Here is a 22,870-nt window from a genome sequence, read left to right as displayed (position 1 = left end):
AGAGTAAGCACCTAACAAGCATCATCATTCTTATTAATATTAAAGCTGGGAGGGAAAAGAAAGTTCCCAGTGGTGGGGTTTGCAAAGAAATGCAAGTGGCCACCTGCTCCATGCCCAGGGGTGGTTTGGACCCACTGTCAGAAGGGACAACATTCCTCTATCTCTCCCTGCCCTTTTTTGGGGGCGGGGGTAGAAGGGGGGTGACTCTTCCCAGAACAAATGGAAAGATGATGGAAGGTAGATATGCGGAGAGGGAAAAGAATCACCAGCCAGGGAGGTGGAGAAGAGGATGCCTGAATAAGGAAAGCATCTGCAGCTTTTGTGGTGAAGTAGGCCCCAGCCAAGCTTGCTTCCTTTAAGAGCTGACCCAAGGGATTGCTTATGGAGCAAGAGAGGGGAGCACTTGAACAGCAGCAGCCTTGACTGGGGGACCCCCGGTTTCCCTCCGGGCACCAGCCCCATCAGAGGGCATCGCCATCAGGCCTGCTAGAAACTGAGGATGGTTCGCAGGCAGAGCGTGGAATCTACAGAGCAAGAAAAGTGACCTTCACGCCAACATCAACCAGTGCTTTTGGTCCAGAATTGGTAACTGGTAATTGGCCTCTACCATCTCCCCAGCCTCAGAGAGGGATCCCCCTTTTAGTATTTATCTATTTCTATTAATGTCTATCTTCCCCTCTAGACTGTGAGCTCGTTGGGGGGGGTAGGGAATGTTTTTGATGTCATAGTGTACTCTCCCAAGCACTTAATACAGTGCTTTGCACACAGTAAGTGCTCAATAAATACGATTAATAATAATGATAGGATGCCAGCCAAGGAGGTGGGCCCGGAAATGCACTGCGATGGCTGGGGTTGGAAAAAAATGAGGCCGTTTAAGGTCTCTTGTAAGTGGGCAAACGCCAGTGGCCTGGAAGAGTTAGAACAAAGATATCGTCTGCACCCCCCGGGGCAGTTTTCATCAATGACTCCCCGAGCCGGGACTTCTCCCCTCCCACCCAACTAATAAGCCATTGACCTCGCGTTTGCCACCTGTGTTGATTTGCTGGTCTGTCTGTGGACACCTGGAGGCCTTGTGCCTTTACGGGCAGAAAATCCAACTCCTCCTCTGCAAAGCAGGTGATAATTTACCCCTCCCAGTGAGATAATCCGGTTAAATTGCTTTTCCTCCGACCCGGCGAGAGGGATGATGGGCAGTCTTAGCTGCAGGAGGCCTGGCAAGTGGCCGCGTAGACGCTACCTGCGCTGCTTAGGCTGCCGGCTGGACACTGGGTGGGTTTCATGCTGCTGTCCCTCTCGATGGACGAACGCTCCAGCCTCCAGCGCGCCCAGCTCTTCCGAAATTCAGCCTGGACCTTTCAGGAGAAGCGCAGGGAAACGATCATAATAATAACGGTGCTATTTATGGGGCGCTTACTAGGTGGCAAGCACTGTACTAAGCGCTGGGGGGGAAGGAGTGGAATACAAGCAGGGTTCCTGTCCCACATCGAGCTCCCAGTGACAATAATAATGATGATGATGGTATAATAACCGTAACTACATTGGATTCATAATAATGATGGTACTTGCTCAGTGCTTACTATGGGCCAAGCACTGTCCTAAACGTTTAGGGGTAAGTCTAAATTGGAGCTCTCTCCCAGTCAATCCCCATTTTACGGATGGGGTAACCGAGGCCCAGAAAAGCAAAGGGACTTGCGCCACAGTCTTCATCCCCATTTAACAGATGAAATAACTGAGGCCCAGATAAGTAAAATGACTGGTCCGAGGTCCCACAGCAGACAAGTGAGGGAATCAGGATTAGAACCCATGACCTTCCGACTCCCAGGGCCGTTTTCTAGCCACTAGACCACGCTCAAGGAGACAGAACAATCACACGCAAAATCACTGACCTCCAAATGGTCCCTGTTATCAGATTACTGGGGGAGACTGGGCCAAGGTGGTTGGGGGGGGGGGGTGCAGGGGAAGGGGTTACTCAACGACACAGTCAAGGCCTTCGGGCTTTTACACGAATACCCCAATAAACATGGTTTATGTTTCCCGTCTCTTTGTCTCCTCGAGAGGGATGAGCCAGGTGGACCAAGCAGTCTCTCCCCAGCTCTGAACTCGGTGATGCAACTTAATACCTTTTTTCAATCCATCACGGTGCTTTTTATTATATTAGAGAGAGAGAAGGGGGAACTGGGAGAGGGAAAGCGCTTATTTTTCTCCTAACCTCCAGCATGGCCTCTCCATCCAGCTGCAGCCCCCGTCCCGGTCTGAGCCCCCCCCCATCCATCTGGAAGAAGGCAGACACACCGCCGCCGAGTCTAAATTCACTGTGGGCAGGGAACGTGTCTGTTTATTGTTCTATTGTCCTCTCCCAGGCGCTTAGTACAGTGTCCTGCACACACTAAGCGCTCAATAAATACGATCGAATGGATGACAGGACAGAAGTCCTATGGATGGGCCGGACTGAAGGTCTTGAAAAGACCGTGTAAAAGCAGCATGGAGAAGCAACGCGGCTTAGTAGAAAGAGCATGGGCTTGGAAGGCAGAGGACGTGGGTTCTAATCCTGTCTGCCCTGTCACCTCGGGCAAGTCACTTCACTTCTCTGTGCCTCAGTTATCTGCAAAATGGGGATTAAGATTGCAAGCCCCACGTCGGGCAACCTGATTACCTTGTTCTAAGCCCCAGCGCTTAGAACAGTGCATATAGTAAACGCTCAACAAATACCATTATTATTACCGTAATCCCCATGCGGGACAACCTAATTAACCTGTATCTCTCCCAGCGTTTAGAACAGCGTTTGCCACATAGTAAGAGCTTAACCAACACCATCAAAAAAGAAGCAAAGGTTACATTAGATCTCCTTGTGGGCAGGGAATACTCTGTTGTACCCTCCCAAGCGTTTAGTGCCATGCTCTACACACCGCAAGCGCTCAATAAATATCATCGATTGATTAAATCCGTGCCGGGGAACCGAGCCATCACTGATGGAAGAGTCAGACCAGCCCACGGGCGAGTGGGGAAGGGCAAAGTGCAGACGGGAAAGTCCTAGCCCCCAAGGAGCCTTTTCAGAGCAAACCAGTTTTCTCGTTGTTGGCAGGAAACGCGACTCTTTACTGTTAATAATAATAATAATTCTGGTATTTGTTAAGCGCTTACTATGTGTCAAGCACTGTACTAAGCGCCGGGGTGGGTACAAGCCAATCAGGTTGGATACAGTCTCTGTCCCGCAAAGGGCTCCCAGCTTTCACCCCCATTTGGCAGATGAGGTCACTGAGGCCCAGAGAAATGAATCGGCTTGCCCAAGGCCACACAGCCGACGAGCGGAAGAGCCGGGATTAGATTGGTGTACTGTCACTCCCAAGCGCTTAGGACAGTGCTCCGCATCCAGTAAGCCCAGTGCTTAGAACAGTGCTTGGCACATAGTAAGCGCTTAACAAATGCCATCATCATCATCATCAATAAATGCGATCGAATGATTACCTTCACGATGTCGCTAAAACGAGTCCTTTCTTCTCCATCTAAACTGCTAAGGCGTTCAACCGATCGCTCATCCTGTCCCGCCTGGATGACTCGATCAGCCTCCTGGCTGACCTGTGAGCCCGTCATTGGGCAGGGATTGTCTCTATCTGTTGCCGAATTGTCCATTCCAAGCGCTTAGTACAGTGCTCTGCACATAGTAAGCGCTCAATAAATACTACTGACTGACTGAATGACCTCCCTGCCTCCTCTCTCTCCCCACTCCAGTCCATCCTTCACTCTGCCGCCCGGATCATTCTTCTACCAATGCCCCACCCCCTCATCCCTCTGCCCACCGGGGCCCAGCCCCCCACCTCAGCTGTGTGACTTTGGGTAAGTCACATCTCTATCCGTTGCCGAATTGTACATTCCCAGCGCTTAGGACAGTGCTCTGCACATAGTAAGCGCTCAATAAAAACTATTGAATGAATGAATCACTTCTCTGGCCCTCAGGGACCCCATCTGTAAAATGTGGATTAAGACTGCCAGTCCCAGGGGGGACAACCTCATCACCTTGTATCCCCCTCAGCGCTTAGAAGAGTGCACGGCACATAGTAACCGCTTAACACCATCATCATCATCATCAAAGAAGAAGAACTGTGACTCACTAAAGAGGTAACAACGTGTCAACAATCACCCATCAACAACTAAGGACTTGATAGCGCCGTTCGCCCATTGCCTCCGGACAGGCCCTTTAACGACTCCCCTAATGGCAGCTCAGAATTTGTGGATTTCTCCCACAGCTGGGAGCGGTTGAATCGCCCCTTACCAGAGGAATTTGCCACGGCACACTGGATCGACAGATCCGCTGCTACAGCTCGGGACTTTCTCTCTATTACACCCTATTCCCACAAAATAATCCCCCACCCCACCCGGGTTTCCCATCCCATTCCTTCTCACTTTATCCCGGCTCCGCCACTTGTCTGCTGTGTGACCCTACGTAAGACACTTGATAAAAATATTTGTTAAGCGCTTACTATGTGTCAAGCACTGTTCTAAACCCTGGGGTAGATAAAAGGTATTCAAGTTGTCCCACGTGGGGCTCACAGTCTTAATCCCCATTTTACAGATGAGGTAACTGAGGCACAGAGAAGTTAAGTGGCTTGCCCATAGTCGCACAGCTGATAGTCTGATGCCTGAATAATAATAGTAATAATAATAATGGTACTTGTTAATCTGTTACCCTGTGCCAAGCACTACACTAAGATACAAGATGGGTTGGGCACATTCACTGTCCCACAAAGTCTAGGTAGGAGGGAATAGGATTTAATCTCCATTTGACAGATGAAGAAATCAAAGTGACTCGCCCAAGATCACACAGTGGCAGAGCTGGGATTAAAATCCAGGTCCTCTGACTCTCAGTCAATTGTATTTATTGAGGGTTTGCTGTATTAAGCACTTGGGAGAATACAATATAATAATGAACAGACATACTCTCTGCCCACCAGGAGTTTACAACCTAGAGGGGAAGACAGGCATTAACAGAAGTAAATTACAGATATGTACATATATTACAGTATTATTAGATAGTTTATAAATGATAAATTACAGGCCCAGGTTCTTTCCACTAGGCCACGCTGCTTCTCTATCCAGCCAAAGGAGCTCAGTGCTTGGGAGTCAGAGGTCATGGGTTCGAATGCCGGCTCTGCCACTTGTCAGCTGTGTGACTGTGGGCAAGTCACTTAACTTCTCTGTGCCTCAGTTACCTCATCTGTAAAATGGGGATTAACTGTGAGCCTCACGTGTGACAACCTGATTACCCTCTATCTACCCCAGAGCTTAGAACAGTGCTCTGCACATAGTAAGCGCTTAACAAATACCAACGTTATTATTACTCGCTGTGCTCTCTTCTGGGGGGCAACTGTGCCAGTGTGGCTGACCTAGAGCTAGAGGGAAGAAGCCAGGCGGCTCCCCAGGGTGCCAAGGCAACCATCCAGTCCTCCCCATCCTTGGAATGGGCAGACTCACTTACAGGACATAGGGAAAGGACACCTTACAGGACACCAACCTCCAGAAGGGCTGACTTCCCCCTCGGCCAAGCCAGAACCCCCGGGTGCAATATCCCCGATGCCCCTGGCTCTCTGGTAACTCACGCTCCCCGCCAGAACAGGCTGCAAATCAAGCGGCATCTTCCTTCCTAAGGGAGGAGGCGGACCGTCATTCACTTTCTCTGGGTCAGCTCACGGCAGGGTAGCATATACCCTTTTCCTAGCTCTGTGAGAGTTGAGCACAGGTGTGAGAAATGCAGCCTCCCCTCCACTCTCCGAATGTGTGACTTTCTGCCCCCCCCCCCCAACCTACAGCCGGGCCGGGTTTGGAGCACAGCGACATTGCACGACTGCCTGCCTCAAAGCCAGTTTGGAGGGGAAGAGTCGCCTCCAAAGACCCAAGACCCAAAGAAAGACCCAAGCGAGAAGCAGTGTGGCCTAATAGAAAGATCATGAGCTCGGGAGTCAGGAGACCAGGATTCTAGTCCCAGCTCCGCTATTTAGTTGCTGTGGGACCCTGGGCCTCGGTTTCCTCGGCTATGAAATAGTGATTAATTACCTGTTCTTCCTCCCCTTTAGACTGAGAGCCCCTGTGTGGGGTGGGGACTGAGTCCGCTCAGCACATTTGGAATCCACCCCAGTGCGTAGGTCAGTGGTCAGCACACAGTAAGCCCTTAACACGTACCACCTTTATTATCTTAACCGGCCTTGATTACTGCATCAGCCTCCTTGCTGATTTCCCTACCTCCTGTCTCTCCTCACTCCAGCTCATTCTTCACTCCGCCGCTCGGATCACTGCTCTACAAAATCAGTCGGTCCATGTTTCCCCACTTCTCAAGAACCTCTAGTGGTTCCCCAACCACCTCCACAACAGAGACTCCTCACCATTGGCCTTAAAACGTTCAATCACCTTGCCCCCCCCCCAGACCACCCTCCCTCCCTGATTTCCTACTACAGTTCAGCCTGCTCACTTCATGCCTCTAATGCCAACCTACTCCTGTACCTCCATCTTGTCTATCTCGCCTCTGACCCCTCGCCCACATCCCGCCCCCGGCCCGGAAACTCCCTCCCTCTTCATATCCAACAGACAATTACTTTCTCCACCTCAAAGCCTTAATGAGAGCACATCTCCTCCAGGAGGCCTTCCCCGACTAAGACCTCACTTTCTCTTCTCCCACTATCTTCTGCATCACCCTTGCCCTTGAATTTGCACCTTTTAAGCAGCGTGGCTCAGTGGAAAGAGCCCGGGCTTGGGAGTCAGAGGTCATGGGTTCGAATCCCGACTCTGCCACTTGTCAGCTGTGGGACTGTGGGCAAGTCACTTAACTTCTCTGTGCCTCAGTAACCTCATCTGTAAAATGGGGATTAACTGTGAGCCTCACGTGGGACAACCTGATGACCCTGTATCTACCCCAGCGCTTAGAACAGTGCTCTGCACATAGTAAGCGCTTAACAAATACCACCATTATTATTTAATCAGCCCCACATCACTATGAGCATATCCATAATTTATTTATTCATATTAATGTCTGTATCCCGCTCTAAACTGTAAGCTAATTGTGGGTAGAGAACGTTCATTCATTCATTCAATAGTATTTATTGAGCGCTTACTATGTGCTTACTATGTACTAAGCGCTTGGAATGTACAATTCGGCAACAGATAGAGACAATCCCTGCCCAGTGACGGGCTCACAGTCTAATCGGTGTCTACCAACTCTGTTATACTAAACTTTCCCAAGAGCTTAGTTCAATAAGCAACCCACAATAAGTACTCAGTAAATAGGATTGGTTGATCGATTGATTATTCTTATTCACCACGGAAAGGCTGTGAATTAACGTGCCCTTTCTGGGGTGGCGAAGCCGTGGGCAAGTCACTTAACTTCTCTGTGCCTCAGTTCCCTCATCTGTAAAATGGGGATGAAGACTGTGAGCCCCACGTGGGACAACCTGATTCCCCTATGTCTACCCCAGCGCTTAGAACAGTGCTCGGCTCATAGTAAGTGCTTAACAAATACCAACATTATTATTATTATTATTACCTCTTCAAGGAGAATTCAGTGTATGGGGAAGGGAAGGAAGTAGTGAGGGGAAGCATTCATTAATTCATTCAATCGTATTTATTGAGCACTTACTATGCACAAAACACTATACTGACAGTTGGGAAAGTACGATATAACAATAAACAGACACATTCCCTGCCCACAACAAACACATGAACACATGCAGAGATTTCATTTGGGGAGCAGTGATCTTTGTACTGAGGTTTGGGGGCTCAATCGATCGTATTTATTGAGCGCTTACTGTGTGCAGAGCACTGTAGTAAGAGTACAAAATATCAGAGTTGGTAGAAACATTTCCTGCCCACAGTGAGTTTACAGTCTAGAGGGGGTGGCAGTTATTGATATAAATAAATTATGGATATGAACATAAGTGCTTTGGGGCTGAGGGAAGGGGGAATCATTTTTGAAGTTCGTACCTCCCCCCAAAGTGCTCCTGGTTCTGCTCACTGCCCTCAAAGGATACACATGGAAATCAAAATAAAGCCGGACCCATCGTTCTGGGTGCCGTGGACTGGTCTGAGAAATTGCCCGCTGCCCCTCAACGCTTACACCATCAGCCCCTCCACCTCCTCTGCCTCGTCCCCCTCTTCCTGTGTGCCATCCATCCGTCCCCCTCCAGCCCCCGGGGGCCTGCCTCTTACCTCGTTGTTGATGAAGCAGTAGAGGATGGCAACCATCAGCCCCTGAAATCCAAATCCAACTGATGAGCTCTCCAAGCAACCAATCACCCCTGGGGGGGCAGCCCTGCCCCTTAGGGGAAGCCCCGGAAGCTCCCCATGGAGGCACGGGGGTCAGGGGCCAGGGGTCGGGGGAGGGGTGAGGTCCAGGTGGACGGGGCAGGTTTCAAAATCCCAGGAGGGCATAAGGGTGTTAGCTGTGACAAGACAAGTAGACAGGTAGGCCCACACGACAACAGTTACCCAAATCTGACCACGGCCACAGGCCGCTCGAAGGCGCCAGGAGGTAGTTTCTCTCCCTGACAACCACCCACAGCCTTAGAGAATGACCTTCAAAAATCCCAAACATTTGCCTCTCAAAAATCTCCTTGGACCTCGTGTTGATCCAGCTTATCCTCCTTAAGCCTTTTCTCATCCCCAGCTTTCCCCTACAAATTCCAGAGATTCCCTTTAATAAGGCAACAGCTCACTCATGATTTTTTTTTCCAACCCTTCTTAGCTCTGCCACTTGCCTTCTGTGTGGGCTTGGGCAAGTCATTTACCTTCTCTAGGTCACAATTTCCTCATCTGTAGAGATTCAGGACCTGTTCTCCCTCCCTCTTAGGAGTGCATCCTTATGGAATGTGAGCTCTGTGTGAGACAGGGACTGTGTCTGACCCACTTATCTTGTATCACCCCCAGCGCTTAGTCCAGTGCTTGGCCCAGAGTAAGCACGTAGGGAAGCAGCATGGCCTAATGGATAAAGCATGAGTCTGGGAGCCAGAGGACCTGGGTTCTAATCCCAGCTCTACTACTTGTCTGCTGGGTAACCTTGGGCAAATCACTTAGCTTCTCTGTGCCTCAGCTTCCTCAATTCAAGATGGTGAATCAATCCCTATTCTCCTTCCTACTTAGACTGTGAGTCCCATGTGGCACAGGACTGTGTCTGAGTAATTCGTATCTACCCACGCGCTTAGAACAGTGCTCGACACAAAGGAAGCGCTTAACAAAGACCATTAAAAAAAAACCCCCAAAACACAAATATTATTGTAGGCTCCCATAGTTATTAGCCACGAGACCTCCCCACCTTTATCCCCTGTAATTCCCGGTCCTCCCTAGTTCCTCTTGCCTCTCCCATTCCCTGCCTCCTACCTGGAAGGAGGTGATGGAGAGTTCAGCAAACAGCTTGACGTAGCGCAGGGTCCCCCGGGCGTGCTCATCCACCACGAAGGCGAAGATGACCTCATGCGTCCCCAGCAGTGGGATGAGGGTCAGGGTGGATTTGGCCAGTCTGAAAAGGCAGAGGGGGTACCAAGTGGGAGCCAAAGGAAGGCAGGGGTGGGTGGGGAATCTGGACCTTAAATGCAGCTCCTGTACCAACTGGTCACCCCAGGGGTAAGGGGAGATTCAGGATCCAGTGCCTCCCTTTCAGCTCTAGATTGTGAACTCTTCAAGGGCAGAGATTGTGGATAAACACTGGATAGTACTCTCCCAGATGCCTAGTGCAGAACTCTGCACACGGTGAGCACTCAATAAATACTGTCGATTGAAAACCCCACACAGTGGGCCAAGTGGGGAGAGGGGAGATAGAGTCTTTGAGGAATCAGATGTCGAAGTCAGCGAAGAAGATAACAGTGGGTTCAGAGGCACCTTTTCAGGAAGTCAGCTCCTGGGGGTGTCACAGACGTCATTTGTGGTCTATGCTGCTATGGGGCTTTTGGTTTATCAGTTTATCTGTGGATTTCCATTACCCCTCTAGACTGTAAGCTCATTGTGAGCAGGGAATGTGTCTGTTTATTGTTACACTGTACTCTCCCGAGCGCTTAGTACAGTTCTCTCAACAAAGTAAGCCCTCAATAAATACGATTGAATGAATGAATGAATGACCTAGACGTTGTCTGTCTCCCACGGGGTAGACTCCTTGAGGACTGATGATATTCCACAACTAAAAGCCACTTGCCTGCATTTGGTATCAGCTTTACACATCAGGTTTGCCTGCAGCTTGGAAATGATGATGCAGATGACGCGGATGAAAATGAGGAAGTTCACCTGGCAGAGAGAGGAAGGGGGAAGAGCAATTACTGCGCTCCTGGGGGGTGTAGGGACACAGGGACCCCTCCCCCCGATCCCGTTGCACCAAGAAACAGCCCCCATAGGCAATATCCAGGATGACTCCGCAGACCTTCCCTCCCGTGCTGACCAGAGCAGGCCCAGCCCACCACAACTAAGCCAGAATGTTGCCCCAACTACCGGGCTCGGAATCGGAGTGGGGGTGGAAGGGAGTAGGGAGAGAGGGTGGGGAGAGTCCGGTAGCATGAGGACATTTTTGTCCCCAACTGAGACCAGATGTGGCTGGGGTCTTGGCCTTTCCGAGCTTCAGTGTTTCCGGCTGTACTTTGGGAGGCAGCCTGTGAAAATCGTCCAAGGGAAGGTTGGGAAACAAATGATATCCTGGGGCCTTGAGGAGGGCAAAGGGGCTTCAGGAAGGGCAGGGAAGTGGCAGGAAGGAGTTGCAGGGTTGCTGCGCCTTCCCACCCAGAGTCCCTGCCACTGGGTTGGCAGGGACACTTCCTTAACCGTGCATGGCCCAAGCAACTTCCAAGCCACTCTCCTGAGCCAGGTTTCTGAGCTCTGTTTGGTCCCCACTCCTTTCCCCACCCTCAGCCTCCCCCGCCGCCCCTCACCCCTATGGAGATGAGGATGGGGAGCCGGACGATCAGCCAGTAGTTCATGTTTGTGTTCCTGGTCCAGCAGCTGAGGAGACACGAGAATCGGGGGTGATGAACCCAATCCCAGGCCCAGAAAAAACCCCCTTCCCCTGGTCCACAAGTTCTTCCCACCACGGTGGGGCTGCTCAGCGGGGTGGGGGGAGGAAAGCCCTGGACACCAACAGCCAAATTCCCAGCCTTGTGTCTGCTCATCGTGGGCAGGGAATGTGACTGCTATATTGGACTCCCCCAAGAGCTTAGTACAGTACTCTGCACACATTAAGCCTCGATAAATAAGTTTGACTGACTGATGTGTCTTCCCTCAGCTTCCTCCCAACCTGCTCCCCTATTCGATTTCTATTTCCCACATCCTTCCCACCTCCTCAACCCCATTTTCTTCACCTAAATGCTCAGTTAACTCAGGCTTTGCCTCTTCACATCCCTCCATTCCCATCTCTCCAGCTCCTCACCCCTCACCCCAACGACCTTCCCACTCACCCCCATCGCTCCCGATTCCCCTCTGACAAGGCTCTTGCCCAAGCCAGGCCCCGACCCTGCCCGAGGAAGGAAGAAAGGCACGCCTACCCTTCATCTTCATAGAGGTACTTGACTATTCCCCAAGGAATGACAAACATCATGGGCACACCTTCGGAGAGAGGACAGAGAATCAGATGTTGCCATCACCATGGCTATCAGTCAGGCAGCCAATCATATTTATTGAGCTCTTTCTCTGCACAGAACAGTGTTCTAAGCACTTGGGAGAGAACAATATAACAGGCACATTCCCTGCCCACAACAAGCTTACAGTCTAGAGGGGGAGACAGACATTAATAGAAATAAATAAATGACAGCTATGTATGTAAGTGCTTTGTGGCTGGGAGGGGGATGAATAAAGGGAGCAATTAAGGGTGACTGAGAGGGAGTGGAAGAGGAAAAGAGGGCTTGGTGAAGGTCTTTTGGAGGAGATGTGCCTTTAATAAGGCTTTGAAGCGGGGGAGAGAGTCATTGCCTGTTGGTTTTGAGGAGGGAGGGTATTCCAGGTCGTCACAGACTCACTCACCCAAGCTGCCCTTCTGTGGGCTAGGTCCGATGCCCGAAGCTGACGGCCTCTGGCCCCAGCCTTAGACCGACAGGAAGGAACTGGGCCCAGTGGCCTTGTGGGGAAGAGAGGCCTGAGTTGCTGAGGGACTGAACCAGGACAGGAGGGAGGGTGAAGCAGGCCTTTGCCCTGCTCACTAAGGGGCCTGGGAGGGGTGGGGTGGGACGGGCAGGAGGAAAGAGGAGGGGGGCCAGAGAGGATTTTCAATTGCAGCACAAATATCCCTGGAAGGTTATGCCAACCCCCAAATCCTGTCACCTCAGGCCAGGATGGGTAGATGACTGTGGCTAAAGGGGAATATGAGGTTGAGGTCCACATAGCTTGGACGCAGCATGGCCTAGTGGACAGAGCACGGGTCTGGAAGTCAGAAGGACCTGGGTTCTAATCCCAGCTCCAGCACTCGCTCGCTGTGTGATCTTGGGCAAGACATTTCACTTCTCTGTGTCTCATTTACCTCATCTGTAAAATGAGAATTAAGGCTGTGAGTGCTCTATGAGTCCCTGTGGGACAGGGACTCATGTTATATCTACCCCAGCCCTTAGAATAGGGTTTGTGTATAGTAAGCACTTAACAAATACCATAAAAATATACATGCTCCCTATCACCGAACTCTCTTTCTTCCAGTGGGGCAGGGGTGTTTGGAGAGGGTGCACTGATAGGAGTGTGTATTTCTAGCGTTACAAATATGGAGGCTGGGCTTATGTTTGAGGGTGGCGGGAGGCGGCCTTGTGCATGTGTGTGTCTGAGAGTGAGCTCCATCTCTGAAACAAACGTGAAACAGAGAGTGGCAATGGGTGGGCAGCGGGTGAGCTCCCCTGCTGTGGCTGAATCACCCCACCGGGGCCACAGGGGCCTGCAAGGTGCATCGGGAAGGGCCAACCCATCTCCCCAACCCTGTAGTTCTGCCCGTGGAGCCCAGACTTGGGCCCGCTCCACTTCGGAGAGGGGCCCCGAGAGAGACCCAGAGATGAGTCAAGGGAGGCAGAGAGATTAGAGGACTCTGAAGCTCAGGGAGGCGGAGGCTGAGGGGAGACAGCCGTATTTATTGAGCACTTACTGTGTGCAGAGCACTGTACTAAGCACTGGGGAGAGTATAACGATAATATTTGTGGTAACTGTTAAGCGCTGACTATGTACCAGGCATTGTGCTAAGTACTGAGGTGGACACAAGCAAATCGAGTTGGACACAGTCCCTGCCCCATATTGTGCTCACAGTCTCAATCCTCATTTTACAGATGAAGGAACTGAAGCCCAGAGAAGTGAAGTGACTTGCCCGAAGTCACATGGCAGACAAGTGGCGGAGCCGGGATTAGAACCCGTGACCTGACTCCCAGGCCCGTGCTCTATCCACTATGCCCTGCGGCTTCCCAACAGACACATTCCCTGCCCACGAGTTTACAGTCTAGAGGAAATACAGAGGTCTGCAGGCAGGCCTCAGGCGGCGGAGCCTGCAAGTGGGTGGAGAAAGGAGGAGAAGGAGCAAAGGGGTTGGGGGGGATCAGGCCTCAGTACCTGTGTCGTAGCAGTTCGGCAGGCCACCCCGGACCCCCTCTGCTTCACCACCTTCTTTTTCAGACCATGGGGGCAAAATCTCTGCTCTCCCCAGCCAGTCCTCCCCCTCCCAGACACCCCCATCCTGGATAAGTACACCCCTCCCAGCTCTCCGAGCCCTTCTCCCTGAGCTCTTGGTCTCTGGGGAAACCGTTCTTTGGTTCTGTGTCTCCTCCCACACCCCATCTCTTCACCGCACCTTCCCCTTTACACTCTCCAGCATCTCTATTCTATTTGGAGTCGCCTAGACCGAACGCTTTGGGCTCTGTCTCGACCAGACTCTCAGCTCCCCAAGGGGAGGGGTCGTGGCTACCCTCCCCTTCCCTGCCCTACCCCACTGCCCCCAGTGAGGGCCTTGCTGAAGCCCCTGGGTGCTGTCAACAGAGGATCCTGAGAGTCCCAATCCCTGACTGAGTCCCAGTCCCCTAAGACCCGCAACCACACACTCAGTTGGGTGTTGTGTAGGTCGGACTGGGACCGCTACGTGTGTTCTGACCCCTGAATTCCTCTTTCTCTTGCCCTGTGCGGGGCAGAAAGGCGCTAAATCAAGGCTGGGAACACCGACGATGAGGTGGAGTTCAGCCAGCAGGAAGAACTTCCGGAAGCTGAGGCCTCGCTTCCCGGAACAGGAGCGTGAAGGAGAATATGGCCTTCCCTTCTCTGGAAAGTTTGCAAAGTGGGCAGGCTGGCCTCCCCTAGTCCATCTAGGTTTGCCTGGAGACAGGGAACGTGCCTTCTGGTTTCTCAGCCTGGGGGTCTATCATTTCCGAAGCTCTAAAGACAGCGTGAAGCCCTCAATCCTGACACAACAGTGTCCCGGGTTCCAACGCCAGCCGCCTCTCAGACAGACATTAGCGGCCGCCTCACACAGGGCAGGCCATCCAGCCAACCCGCCACCGTGCCAGAACCCTCCGCCTTTATTTGGCAACATCTCTCCAATAAGACCTTCCCGCAATTTTAGAGATGCCCGCGGAGAGCATTAAGGCGGCCCACCCCCGCCGGGTTTATCTTTTTTTCCAGTTAGAAAATAGCTGATGAACTCAGCCTGGAGAAGAACCTAAATTAAGGAGACGTCCCCGTGACCCATTGCTGGCCGCTTCTGTACCTTATCACTCCCAGACTCCCCAGGAGCTGTGTTCCCTGACGGATCGCCTTTGGCTCCGAGCCAGAAAGATGGCTCGAATCAGCCTGGGGCAGATGGACGGAGTGGTAGAAAAACAACACGCTGTCCTGGTAGGTCTATAGAAACCAAGCCTGAAGGCCCATTTTCCATTTCTCAGGAGGAGCAGAAGTCGATTTCCTTCCCTACCACTGCCTAATAATAATAATAATTGTGGTATTTGTTAGGTGCTTACTATATGCCAGGCCTTGTACTAAGTGTTGGGGTGGATACAAGCAAATCGGGATGGACACAGTCCACGTCCCACATGGGGCTCAACTGTCTTAATCCCCAATTTACAGACGAGGTAACTGAGGCACGGAGAAGTGAAATGACTTGCCCAAGGTCACACAGTAAGTAGACAAGTGGCAGAGCCGGCATTAGAACCCAAGATCTCCTGATTTCTAGGCCATGCTCTATCCACACTGCTTCTCTGCCCTAGGGGGATGACCAACTTGAAGAATTCGTATCCACTCCATTGTATAAAACTGTTATTTGGGGCATGGAATATGTCTGTTTATTGTCATACTGTAGTCTCCCAAGCACTTAGTACAGAGCTCAGCACATAGTAAGAGTTCAATAAATACATTTGACTAATTGACTACCCCCTTTGGGTCTCTACTCCACCCTCAGCCCCACAGCACTTAATGTACCTATCTGTAACTTATTTATTTCTATTAATGTCTATCTCTCCCTCTAGACTGCAAGCTCAGTTGGGCAGAGAATGTGTCTATCAACTCGGTAGTATTGCACCCTCCCAAGCATTTAGTACAGTTTTCTGCACATAGCATTTGATAAATGCTACTGACTGATTGATATTATTCTATGGGTTTCTATAGGAAGGAGGGAAAGCAGAATGGTCTAGTGGATAGAAGATGGGCCTCGGAGTCAGAAGGACCTAGGTTCTAATCCCAGCTCTGCTACTTTATTTATTCATTACCCTATTTATTTTGTTAATGAAATGTACTTCGCCTTGATTCTATTTAGTTGCCATTGTTTTTACAAGATGTTCTTCCCCTCGACTCTGTTTATCGCCATCGTTCTCGTCTGTCCGTCTCCCCCGATTAGACCGTAAGCCCGTCAAACGGCAGGGACTGTCTCTATCTGTTGCCGACTTGTTCATGCCAAGCGCTTAGTACAGTGCTCTGCACATAGTAAGCGCTCAATAAATACTATTGAATGAATGAATGAATACTTGTCTGCTGTGTGACCTGGGGCAAGTCACTTCACTTCTCTGGACCTCAGTTATCTCATCTGTAAAATGGCGATGAAGACCGTGAGCCCCATGTGGGACAGGGACTGTGTCCAACCTGATTAGCTTGTATCTACCCCAGCACTCAGAAGAGTGCTTGACGCATAGTAAGTGCTTAACAATACCATCATCATTAGTATTATTAGTATGAAGAGAGGGTGGGCAGGGCAGAGGGAGAGATTCAGGAATCACTTGTGACTTCATCTGGTCCTCCCTACCTCAAACACAGCCCTGTCCGACCGAGGGATCCCCGAGGAACAAAACGGACACAGCATGGGCAGCAGGGAGGGCTCTGAAATGACAGATCCCGAGAGCCTCAGCCACCGGTTGCCACCCCGCTGCGCCATCATTGACTAAGCGGAAGCTACCGGACACACTCGGTGTGCCAACCCATGGTGGACGCAAGCTCTCATGGGCCTGGCCTGGCCTGGGTTTCCTAGCCTAAAACACAGACACTCCACCCTTCCACTCAGCCAGTTCAATAGAATCCATGTGGGCTAGGAGGAGGCAAGGGACGTGCCCGGAGAAGAGACAGACGAGCGTCCGGGAAGAACCGTCCAGCTGTCCCGGGAATGCATCTTCAAGAAGGCCAGTCCGGCATCAGTAGCCCGGTCCAGACGGCCCTTAGCGCTGGTCTCCTCTGCAGAGTGAGCTTCGCTCGCTGAGAGGCGGAGGCACAACCAGAAATGTTTCAGCAAAAAAGACAGCGCCACAGTCCTCAGCAAACTTTTTTGGCTAAAACATTCCCAGCTGGGCTCCACTCGAATCCGGGTTCCTTTATCCTGCTCGACCGTGTCCCCACGGCCACCCAGAGAAGACCGGTAAGCTCGACTCAGCGCACATTCTCCCAACGCTGCCAAAGTTGGTATCGGTAATCATAGCAAAGGTGGGATGGGTGAAGCGCTTACTCTGTGCCAAACACTGTAGTAAACACCAAGGTAGACACGATACAAGCAGATGGGACACAGCTCTTGTTGGATTGTAATTATTGAGCGCTTACTGTGTGCGGAGCACTATACTAGGCACTTAGGAGTGGCTCAGTGGAAAGAGCCTGGGTTTAGGAGTCAAAAGTCATGGGTTCGAATCCCAGCTCCGCCGCTTGCCAGCTGTGTGACTGTGGGCAAGTCACTTAACTTCTCTGTGCCTCAGTTACCTCATCTGTAAAATGGGGATTAAGACTGTGAGCCTCGTGTGGGACAACCTGATTACCCTGTATCTACCCCAGTGCTTAGAACAGTGCTCTGCACATAGTAAGCGCTTAACAAATACCAACATTATTATTACAGTACAACAATAAACAGACACATTCGCTGGCCACAATGAGATTACAGTCTCTAATGAACTGTTGTGTTTCCCGCCTTAGGTGTTCCCCCTGCCTCTGAAGCCCCCACAGCCCAGCTGGGAAGGTGGTCTCCTTGGGGGTCCTGGGCCACCCCAACCTTGGCTAAAGCCTCCCACATACTGGGTACCATAGAGGGAAGAAGCAGCACTGAGGCCTTCGGATGCAGAGGGAAGACTGGGAGCAGAGTGACAAGTCTGGAACCTCAGTATCAGCAGGGATGATGGAAAGCGTGACCTCACGGGATTGAACCGACACCCTCCCTCGGCCCTCTTCCCCTCCAAAGCAGCGTGGCCTAATGGGAAGAACCCAGGCCCGGGAGTCAGAGGATTTGGGTTCTAATCCCGGCTCTGCCACTTGCGTGCCGTGTGACCTCGGCCAAGTCACTTCACTTCTCGGCGCTTCAGTTCTGTTCTCCCACCTTACTAGAGCTGTGAGCCCTATGTCCCGTGAACTGTGTCCAACCTAATTTACATGTATCTCCCTCAGCATTTAGAACAGTGTTTGACACGTAGTAAGCACTTAACAAATACCATAGGAAAAAAAAGCCCTCCGACTCCCACCTTACCCCAGCCAATGCACAGATAAATCCGGAAGATCCTTTGCTCGGAAAAGACGGAGAGCACAAGCAGCGTGTACAGGTACACCCCTTCCACCAGGAGCCAGTAGTAGTTGGCGGCCACACAGTACTGCATCATCAGGAAGACCAAGCGGCAGCCCAGAGATTCCTGGGAAAGCAGGGCCTGGTCAGTGGTTTGCTTGCTCCAATCCAGCGGGCCTTACTGGGCCTCCCTGACCCAGAGCCACCCGACGCACCGGTTCTTCCTCCCCATCTGTCCCATCTCAGCCTCTTTTCTTCCCCCTCCCTCCCCAGGATCCCTCTTCCAATTATCCAGCGTCTACCCCAACTTTCCAGAAAACCTCTTTTCATTAGGTAGAAGGGGGAACTGTACGTCGTACTTATTAAGCGTCAGTACTTATGAAGCATCAGGCGCAGTTTTAAGCGGGGGTTAGATATAAGATTGTCAGTCAGCCAGCCAGCCAGTTAATCGTAATAATAGTAATGATGGCATTTGTTAAGCGCTTACTATGTGCCAAGCACTGTTCTAAGCACTGGGGTAGATACAAGGTAATCAGGGTTATCCCACGGGGGGCTCACAGTCTTAGTCCCCATTGTACGATGAGGTAACTGAGGCACAGAGAAGCTAAGTGACTTGCCCACAGTCACACCTCTGACAAGTGGCAGAGCCGGGATTAGAACCCACGACCACTGACTTCCAAGCCCGTGCTCTTGTACTTATTGAGCACTTACCGTATGCAGAGCAAGTGCATGGGAGAGTACATACAATACGATAATAATGTTGGCATTTGTTGAGCACTTACTATGTGCAGAGCACTGTTCTAAGCGCTGGGATAGATACAGGGTAATCAGGTTGTCCCACATGAGGCTCACAGTTAATTCCCATTTTACAGATGAGGTAACTGAGGCACAGAGAAGTTAAGTGACTTGCCCACAGTCACACAGCTGACAAGTGGCAGAGCTGGGATTGTTGGGATTGTTCTGTGTTGAAGCCCTTCCTTCAACAAGTTTACAGTCTAGAGGGGGAGACAGACATTAATATAAACAGATAAATGACAGATATGGATATTAGTTCTGTGGGGATGGGAAGGGAGATGAATAAAGGGTGCAAGTCAGGGTGACAAAGAAGGGAATGGGAGAAGAGGAAAGGAGGGCTTAGTCAGGGAGGGCTTCTTGGAGGAAATGTGCCTTCAATAAGGCTTTAAAGAAGGGGAGAGTACAGACCCTTAATCAGAGGGAGGAGGATTTAATCCCCATTTTATAGATAAGGTAACTGAGGCACAGAGAAATGACTTGCCCAAGGTCACCCAGCAGACAAATGGCTGAGCTGGGATTAGAACCCGGGTCTCTTGCCTCATCCCTACCTGGTAGGCAAGGAAGCCCTCCCACTGGTGCTGCTGGGTAGCTGTGTTGTACATCCACTTGAGCACGGTGTCCTTGATGAAGACAGACAGGGCCCGGAGGATGAAGGAGGTGAAGAGATTCAGGTGGATATAGTTCCGGGTGCAGTGCAGGTGTCTGGAAGAGTGAAATTCAGTTGGAAAGTCAGTCGTCTGGATTGAATAGCACTGTGGCCTAACCGGATAGCGGGGGATTGTTCCATCCTGGACACGGGGGTAGTCTGAACCACATCGAGGCTGCCATGAATAGAGGCAGTGATGGTGGGGGGTGGGGGAGTGGGTTCGAGGGACGGAGAAGCCGCGAGGCTTAGTGGGAAGAGCACGGGCTTGGGGGTCAGAGGACTTGGGTTCTAATCCCGGCTCCGCCACTCGTCGGCTGTGTGACTTTGGGCAAGTCACTCAGTTCCCTCATCTGTAAAATGGGGATTAAGACTGTAAACCCCACATGGGTCAACCTGATAAGCTTGTACCTACCCCAGCGCTTAAGTAGTGCCCGGCACATAGTAAGCGCTTAACAAATGCCATCATCGTCATCATCATCATCATTATCATTTGGCTGTAGGGTCAGCTGAACTCAATGAAAAATCAGTCTGCTGCATTTATTGAGTGCTTACTGGGTGCAGAGCACTGTACTAAGCACTTGGCAGAATATAACAATAAAACAGACACATTCCCTGCTCACGGGGAGCTTACAGATATAGGGGAAGATAGACGTGAATAGAATTAGAAATAAATCCATCACAGTTATGGATACGAGCGCTGTGGGGCTGGGACGGGGGGTGAATAAAGGGGCTGACTTCTGGCTGCGTATGCCTCGTCTCTTCCTGGTGCTTCTAGCTTTCCTCCCCAAAGTTATCTCGGGTCAGTTCTCTCTCCGGCCCTTTCACCTGGGAGAGTGGCCAGGCAGATTACTGATTAGTCTGACACGTCCGAGTGTTTTCCCTGACAGACCAACGAACGTTCTTGCCGTGTAAGTGCAGCATCCACCCTAATGGAGATTTTCCTCTATTATGTGGTTTCGTTTATTTTATTCCCTGTAAGGACAACGAAGACAATGTCTAGCTGAGCTAAAAGATGTAGGCGGTGACTAGCTTCCTCCATGTTCTGGAGGTGTAGAGCTGTCGGCATTCACATTACCCTGGCAGGGCTAATGTCACCACTGGGAAGGCAGTGTGGCCCGGTGGGTAGAATTCAAGACGGTGAGTCAGGAGACCCGGGACCTAATCCCAGCTCTGCCGTTGGCCTGCTGTGAGAACTTGGGGAAGTCACTTAAGCACTCTGATTTCTAGTTTCCTCATGGAGATTAAATTCCCTATCAGGACTGTGCCTGATAGCCTAACCTAGTTTCTACCTCAGTGATTAAAACATAATGATCATAGCGTTTATTAAGTATTGGTTTACTCAGTGTTATTGAACTCTGCAATGGAAATCATTACCCTGCCTGCCTCATGTTCCCGTTCTCAAACCAGGTTCACTTGGCCCTCACAGTGTCCAGAATTTCCCACTTCTTTACCCAGGAATTTCTCTCTGGGTTCCAGCATTAGAGTCCACGGAAGTCCAAAGGGACGTGGACATGATGGAGAAGTGGAGACACCTGCATTTTCCAGGAGGACAGGTTTGTGGTTCAACTTCAGCTCCTCCATCATTCTCTCCTCCCACCCCTGCCTGGACTAGCTTTTCAATATAACAATCCTACTACTCCTACTAATAATATTAGTATTTGTTAAGTGCTTACTTTGTGCCAAGCGCTCTTCTAAGTACTGGGGCTTAAATAATCAGGACAGACATTCTCTGTCCCTCGTGGGGTTCACAGTCTTAGGCAGGAAGGGGTACAGTACTTTATTACGGTCACACCTTCCCCAAGAGGCGTTCTTCAATAAAGCCTTCTTTTCCCCAGTTCACTCTTTCGTCTATGCACTTTGACCTGTGACTTTGGACATTTGATATTTGCCCCACCCCCAACCCCACAGCACTTATGTACATTGTTTTAAATTATATATTGTGAATTATTTATTCATATTATTGTCTCTCTCCCCCTCTAGACTGTTATCTCGAAATAGGCAGGGAGTGTTTCTGCTAATTCTGTGGTATTATACTTACCCAAACGCTTAGTACAGTGCTTAGTACACAGTAAGCGCTCAATAAATACGATCGAATGAACACTGAGAGCTCAGTAAATACCACTGACTGATGGATTGAACCCATTGTATAGATGAGGAAATAGGTTTAGAGACAGAAAATGATTTCCCCAAGGTCACGCAGTGAGCAAAGAGTGGAGTAGGGATTAGGACTCAGTCCCGTGCTCTATCCACAAGGCCACACTGCTTCTCCTGCCTCAGATAGAACTCATCATTGTCCCCGTCTGGGCAGTGGCTAGGGATGGACGCAGAGAGCAAAACGAGATATCCCCTTTCCCCTCACTCACCTAAACTGGAGGAGGATGGCAGTGGCGACGATCAGGGCGGAGAAGGAGAGGGCGTAGCCCACCGTGTAGATGATGGAGAGAAACAGAAACTGCTCCTCGGGGGGACTCTGCAGAGGGGAGGGATGGAGAACTGGTCAACCCCCCTCCTCTCTCCGGGTCCTGGGCCCCTCTTTCCGTTGTCAGGGTGAAGCGGTGCCAGCAGCCTGCCGGCTCCGTAAATCTCCGGTCATCTCATTTCCCAGCTCCTCCGTCCTCCATTTCCCCCCGCCCCCGCCAGTACCCCTCCATCCTCTGGGACCGACTTCCCCTCCCATTCGGCGTTGACAAAGCACCGAGAGAACCTGGAGTTCCTGGTCACCTTCCTGGCACTCATCCATGCCCCACAGTCAGAGGCCCTGGCCCAGAGGGGCAGGGCTGTTGGGGGAGAGAACATCACACGTTTGGTCATCCTGCCTGCAAGCACCGCATTGGAAGAGATGATCTCGGTGGGAGAGATGGCTCAGGGAGTCTGCGCTCCAGCCATGGATAATAGGAAAGGGTCCGCTCTCGGACGAGGTCCGACCCATTAGGATCCAGGGAAGGGAAAATCCATGCTCCTCTCAAAGGCCCCACCCTTCGGCTCCATACTTCAGAATTATCCTCGGTGTTAGTGTGACTCTCTGGGCCTCCCTGGACAGGATTGGGGGGACAGAGGGATAATAATAATAATAACTGAGAGATTCGTTAAAGCGCTTAGCGTGTGCCAGGCACTGTACTAAACGCCAGGCATGGTACTAAGTGCTGGGGTGGATATGAGCAAATCAGGTGGGACACAGCACCTGTCCCACATGGTATTCACAGTCTTAATCCCCATTTTTCAGATGAGGTAACTGAGGCCCAAAGAAGTGAAGTGACTTCCCCAAAGTCACATAGTTAAGTGGAAGAGTGGGATAAGAACCCAGGACCTTTTGGCTCCCAGGCCCTTGCTTGATGTTGATGTGGACCTGACCAGAGGCAGGGGAATGGATGAGACCTTCCCAAAGTCCCTGCCAGATCAGGAGCACCCGGTCCACTCTACCAGCACCCCTCCCCGGCTGGGCCGCCTCTGTCTTCTCTCTCTCCCCGAGCCCCTGTCTCCCCACCGACGTCAGCCCCTTCCTTACCCCTTGGCTT

The 22,870-nt window shown here is 51.1% G+C and overlaps 1 protein-coding gene across 1 annotated transcript in view; it reads right to left on the bottom strand.

The window, feature by feature from the left end:
* Positions 1-1,057: 1,057 nt before the first annotated feature.
* The window catches only part of GLP1R (glucagon like peptide 1 receptor), a 41,881-nt gene continuing 20,068 nt past the window's right edge, over positions 1,058-22,870 (bottom strand). Inside the window, exons 6-14 of the mRNA XM_039914860.1 lie at positions 21,719-21,825; positions 19,258-19,411; positions 17,882-18,041; positions 11,499-11,559; positions 10,890-10,959; positions 10,166-10,254; positions 9,358-9,496; positions 8,191-8,232; positions 1,058-1,352 (exon numbers count right to left, since the gene is read on the bottom strand). Coding sequence (XP_039770794.1) covers positions 1,197-1,352; positions 8,191-8,232; positions 9,358-9,496; positions 10,166-10,254; positions 10,890-10,959; positions 11,499-11,559; positions 17,882-18,041; positions 19,258-19,411; positions 21,719-21,825 — 978 coding nt within the window. The 3' untranslated portion in view covers positions 1,058-1,196. The remainder of the gene's footprint in view (positions 1,353-8,190; positions 8,233-9,357; positions 9,497-10,165; positions 10,255-10,889; positions 10,960-11,498; positions 11,560-17,881; positions 18,042-19,257; positions 19,412-21,718; positions 21,826-22,870) is intronic.

This window comes from Ornithorhynchus anatinus, chromosome 19 (genome assembly GCF_004115215.2).
Source record: "Ornithorhynchus anatinus isolate Pmale09 chromosome 19, mOrnAna1.pri.v4, whole genome shotgun sequence".
Lineage (NCBI taxonomy): Eukaryota > Metazoa > Chordata > Mammalia > Monotremata > Ornithorhynchidae > Ornithorhynchus > Ornithorhynchus anatinus.
The sequence above is the reverse complement of the archived record's forward strand: the minus strand, read 5'-3'. Positions and strand labels throughout refer to the sequence as shown.